The 5000-nt window shown below is 57.5% G+C and overlaps 3 protein-coding genes across 3 annotated transcripts in view; 1 reads left to right on the top strand and 2 right to left on the bottom strand.

Moving 5' to 3' along the window:
- PTSG_12429 (uncharacterized protein) overlaps nucleotides 1–2124 on the bottom strand; it is a 2315-nt gene extending 191 nt beyond the window's left edge. The window contains exons 1-4 of the mRNA XM_004993156.1: nucleotides 1939–2124; nucleotides 599–1683; nucleotides 320–413; nucleotides 1–93 (exon numbers count right to left, since the gene is read on the bottom strand). The exon at nucleotides 1–93 is cut by the window's left edge and continues 191 nt beyond it. Of these exons, the coding sequence (XP_004993213.1) occupies nucleotides 1–93; nucleotides 320–413; nucleotides 599–1683; nucleotides 1939–2114 (1448 nt within the window). The 5' untranslated portion in view covers nucleotides 2115–2124. The remainder of the gene's footprint in view (nucleotides 94–319; nucleotides 414–598; nucleotides 1684–1938) is intronic.
- On the bottom strand, nucleotides 2107–3399 carry PTSG_12428 (uncharacterized protein). Its single transcript, XM_004993155.1, has 2 exons — nucleotides 3035–3399; nucleotides 2107–2772 (listed from the first exon to the last, which is right to left on the bottom strand). Exons 1-2 carry the CDS (start codon nucleotides 3276–3278, stop codon nucleotides 2393–2395), a joined length of 624 nt encoding a protein of 207 aa, XP_004993212.1. The 5' UTR covers nucleotides 3279–3399; the 3' UTR covers nucleotides 2107–2392.
- Nucleotides 3400–3453: 54 nt separating this feature from the next.
- PTSG_06320 (uncharacterized protein) overlaps nucleotides 3454–5000 on the top strand; it is a 5797-nt gene continuing 4250 nt past the window's right edge. Inside the window, exons 1-4 of the mRNA XM_004993154.1 lie at nucleotides 3454–3766; nucleotides 3894–4028; nucleotides 4253–4321; nucleotides 4515–4997. Coding sequence (XP_004993211.1) covers nucleotides 3602–3766; nucleotides 3894–4028; nucleotides 4253–4321; nucleotides 4515–4997 — 852 coding nt within the window. The 5' untranslated portion in view covers nucleotides 3454–3601. The remainder of the gene's footprint in view (nucleotides 3767–3893; nucleotides 4029–4252; nucleotides 4322–4514; nucleotides 4998–5000) is intronic.

Here is a 5000-nt window from a genome sequence, read left to right as displayed (position 1 = left end):
AGCTCCAGTGTTGTGTTGACGGCGGCTGCAAACACGCGTGCGCCCTCGTCCTCAAGCCACTGTGCAAGTGTGCGCGCAGCAGGTGCAGACTCCCTGTGATGGTGATGGGAAGCGTGGAACTGTGAAGGAAGAACGGAACGGATTGAAAGAGTTAGGAACGCAAGCAAGCCTCGGATTCACACACACACACACACACACACACACACACACACACACACACACACACACACACACACACACACACACACACACACACACACACACACACACACACACACACACACACACACACACACACACACACACACACACACACAACCTTGCGGAGAGGATGGCGTGTTGCGTGTGGAGATGATCGAGTTGACCGTCAAGGACGCGGCGGTACAAATCAGCAATCTTGGCGCCAGCTGGGCCTGGTGGTCGCAGCAGCAACATTGTGTGTGTGTGTGTGTGTATGTGTATGTGTGTGTGTGTGTGTGTGTGTGTGTGTGTGTGTGTGTGTGTGTGTGTGAACGAGGGTACACGACACGCGTTATCAACCAAACGAAGCAGAGGGCACGCCATGGGGGATCAAGGGAGATATGACGACGGCACCAACCTGGAAGCTGCCGCTCAATGGTGTCCGGTGACACGACGTGATATTGGCATGCGATGGCGACGTCGCTGTGGCTGAAGCGGCGCTGCACGATGCTTTCGACACTCGCACAGTACTCAGCACCCGTGATCACATCACCAACGACACGAACAAAGTGTCGCTGCCTTGCGCGTGAGGAGGGGAGTGAGGACACAAAGCTCTCCCGTTGGTCGATGCCGCTGTCCCTGCCACCACTGCCACCACCGCTGTCATCGCCGCCGCCACTGTTCTCAGCGAAGCGGGGCCTCCATGTGGGCCCCTTCAGCCACTGCCACAGCTGTGCCAGGCGCAACGTGAGTGGCGACGACTGCGTGTGGCGAAGCGTGTCCGTGATGGAGCGGGCAGCGAAGAGGCCGACGTCGCTCGCAGCGTGCATGGGGATGCGCTGGTCTTTCGGAAAGGGCGAATACAGCCCAATCTCCACCACAGCCACCTCCTGCTGCTGCTGTTGCTGCTGTCGTTGATTCTGGCAACTGCTGCCACCGCTGTTGCCACTGCTCTTCTTGCTGCCGCTGTCATTGCCCGCTACCCCGTCGTGATCATGGTTGATCCCGCCATCACCTCCACCACCAGCACCTCCTCCTCCTCCTCCGAGACCAGCACCCACAATATCCACGCTGAAGCGCTGCTGTCCGCCCTTGGTCACGAGGTTCTCGAAGAAGAACCCGCTCCGTATGGAGAGCACAGACTCAAACGCGAGGCTGTTGGCGTACTGCTCCAGGTCCGCCTTACTGTCCAGCCAGCGCACGCCCGTCCTGTCACCGCTGCTCCACACAATGTGGGGCACGTGAGCTGCGTGTGCGGCGTCCAGCAAGGCCCTGCCCGTTCGTCGCTCCCCTTCATCGTCGTGGAAGTCCGTGAATGTGACGAGAAAGGCGGCAGCGCACCCTTGCAGCGCGGCGCTCAGCGTGGTGGCACTCTCCAAGCTCCCTTCAATCACGTGCACGCCCAAGGTGCTTGACAGCTCTCGCGCTCGCGCACTCGATGCGTTCCTGGACACTGTGCGCAGCTCACGGAAGCCAAGGCCGTGTAGCTCCTCCAGCGCCGCCCTGCCTGCAATTGCACGCGTGTGGTTGTGTTGGAAGGGGGGGGGGAGAAGGGGCATACACGTTTGGATGGGGGGAGCGCGTGCACATGCGTGCGCTTGAGCGAGTTGTGTTTGAGAGAGTGCGGATGGCCCCCAAGTGGGCCCTTTGCTTGTTTCCGTCTCCATCTTCACCAATCACAAGCAGCCATACAAGCCACATCAGCACACCACAACACATGGCCACACCACAACACACATGACCACCACCACAAGTCACATGAGCTTGCCTTGAATGCCGGTTCCTCCAATGACGAGGATGGGCTTTATGGAGAGCGGCGGCTGGGATGAGGCAACGGCCAAGGCGAGGACCACAGCACCCAGCACCACGGCAGGCGGGACCATCACGGTGTGATGTGTCGAAACAACAACACGCGATACGCGCTCAGCGGGCATCAGGCAGGCGATGTGCCTTGCAATTTAATGGGGTGCCACAACAGGGTTGTGATGTGAACTTCAATCATGTGGGTGTGTCGAATCGACAGACAGAGACAGACAGTCGATGATGCACCAAGACAAGATAACAGTGTGTGGCCAGGGAGAGAAAAAGAGAGACAGAGAGACAGAAAGACAGAGAGAGAGAGAGAGATGAAAGGTGGAAGCAAGCAAGGGTATTCGTTACATTAGTCATGTGTCACATATCACGCACGTCACATGCCACATGTCTCGCTAGATCACTCCTTCTTGTAGCCGGCCTTATCCAGCAAGGACTCCAAGACAGCGAGGGGCATGCCCAGGATGCTGTCCTCGGAACCCTTTCTCTCCCCCAGGTATGGCTGAAGCTTCGGGTGGTCGATCATGAAACCACCGCAGCAGTACATGACATCTCCCTTGCCTCCCTCGATGACCTCATCCATCACTGCCTCTGGGATGGGCTTGAACTGTTGCGATGCAATGTCCACTTGCTGGAAGCGTTCTCCCGTCGCCACGTTTGTCACGACGACAGCCGTCACTGTCGTTGCCGGCACCGTCTCATAGCTGCGAAGGTACTCCTTGCACATCTCGGGCGTTTCTGGCTTTTCCCGGATCGTTCCCTTGTAATGCACAACCTGATCTGTGTGTGCATGTGTGCATGTGTGTGTGTTGTGTGTGTTGTGTTGTGTGTTGTGTGTGTGTGTGTGTGTGTGTGTGTTGTGTGTGTATGCGTGTGTGCATGTGTTGTGTGCGTGTGTGTTGTGTGTGTGTGTGTACATGTTGCGTTAGAAAAGGATGATTCATTGAGAGCAAGCTGATACACCTGTCGACCATGGCGTGTACATCCCACCGCACACACGCACACACGCACACACGCACGTGTACTTGATGATGATGCGTACCGCTGGTGATGAGGAAGCTGTTTGGTGGACACTTTGGGACGAGGGCGTCGGCTTTTGCGTTGGCGATGGCCAGCGTGAGTTTGGAAGGGTCGCTCACACCACGCCCGTCCTCGTCGCCATCCACCGTCACAGCGCGCTCATCGATATCCGCCGCCATGGCCTCAAACGTGTATCCTTGCTCCTCCAGCTGCTGCCGTCGCCACTTGGACGACGAGCCCAGCACAAGCACACTCGCAACAGACATCTTTGTGGTTTGCTTGTTGTGGTTGGTTGGTGGTTGGTGGTGGTGGTGCCGCTCGATTCAAAACACCGTAGACGTGTTCCGCTTTCACTCGCTGGTCGTTCAGTGGCGCGCTCAATTTGTGGTGTTTGTCTCAAAAATGACGATGATTTGTTGGTATCGTTCATAATAATTTGGGCGAAATTGGGACGCACATCAGCTGTTTGTTTTGTGCGGAAAGTCGTGTGCCAAACAAGCAAGACTCGCTCCGTATCCGCTGCTGCGTGTGTGTGTGTTGGTGTGTGGCAGAGAGGCAGAGCGAACAGACCACACTACAACCATCGATCATGAGTGATGGAAGCGGCGCTGGCAGCAGCAGCAGCAGCAGCAGCGCAAGCGGTCATGGTGGCGGTGGCGTGGAAGAGGCCCTGAGAAGGGCGCTGAGATCACCAGCACAACACCACAAGAAGGCAACCACGGCGGCCATGGCGCTGCTACAGAACACACCACAGGTGCGCCCGTGTATGCTGTGCTGGGATGCGTTGTGAAGTGCCATGCTGTGCTGTGCGTGATATCTCGTCTCACTGGTACGTGTACTTGCGCGCTTGCATTCGTCTGGGCGTGCGTGTCCTTGCGCAGAAACCAACGGCAGCATCGAAGACGGAAGGTGGTGGTATGGGTGCGAGGAGCAGAGAGGATGATGGCGCTGCACGCGCCAGGAAGAGGCACCTTGCTTCACGCACCCCGTCCCCAAACCATGAGCACTTGGCCAAGGTAGCGTGAACAGATGTACATATGTGTATGTTTGGGGAGGGGGCTTGCGATTGTGTTGTTTGCATGCGTGTTTGGTTGTGTGCGCAACCGTGTGTGCGTGTGCGTGTGTCAAGTTGGCTGCAGCGAGCACACGTACAGGTGTGCAAGAAGGCACGATGCGCGACCATGCTTCTTTCCCCCCTCATGGCTTCTTATGCGTGCACGCATCGTTCGTGTTGATGCAGGCTGCGTTCCGGCCCGTGATAGAATCGCCGGCCGTTACGCGATCACGCACTACAAAGGACTCACCAGCGGTGAGCGGCATACCACGTCCGCAATGCTATTCATGATTGTCTACACACACCCGCACACGTCCACACACACACACACACACACACGCCCATACACAAACGTCCATACACAAACGTCCATACACACTCACTCACACACACACACACAAACGTACACTTCCTCGCGCATATAAACACACACACACACACCCCCCAGCGACGCTCCACGGGCGTGGAGTATGTGGAGGAGTTGGACATGCAGCCGCGCAAGCTCGAGCTGCCAGCACACGATGAGGTGGACGAAGAGGAGGAAGCAGAACATGTGGAACTGGGTGGGCCTGGCCTGCACACCTTGGCTGCGAGGACGGAGAAAGAGGTACCAGACACAGCTAATGCAGAGGAAGAGCAGCAGGCAGAGACGCAGCAGCAGCGGCGATCAGGACGACGCCGGCAGGGCGTGCAAGCACGCACAGCTGCTGCCCACGCAAGCGTCGTACCTGGCGACATTCAAGCGTCTGTGGTGTCCGCGCTGAAGACAGCACAGCAGCGGTCGCAAGCAACAACATCTTCGCCATCAGCCCTAGCATCGCCACCACCTCCGTCACCATCGTCGTCATCATCGTCATCATCTGTCCTTGCTGGCGCTCAGCCTCGCATTGATCTTTCACAACCTGGTGGCATCGCACTCGCCCTCGCTGACGTG

The sequence above is a fragment of the Salpingoeca rosetta genome (genome assembly GCF_000188695.1).
Source record: "Salpingoeca rosetta unplaced genomic scaffold supercont1.14, whole genome shotgun sequence".
NCBI classification, from domain to species: domain Eukaryota; class Choanoflagellata; order Craspedida; family Salpingoecidae; genus Salpingoeca; species Salpingoeca rosetta.
The sequence above is the reverse complement of the archived record's forward strand: the minus strand, read 5'-3'. Positions and strand labels throughout refer to the sequence as shown.

Coding starts and splice junctions, on each gene's coding strand:
- PTSG_12428 (XM_004993155.1), bottom strand. CDS start 3,278: ATGTCTGTTGCGAGTGTGCTTGTGCTGGGCTCGTCGTCCAAGTGGCGA. Junction 2,773..3,034: donor CAGCTTCCTCATCACCAGCG/GTACGCATCATC, acceptor ATGCACACACAG/ATCAGGTTGTGCATTACAAG.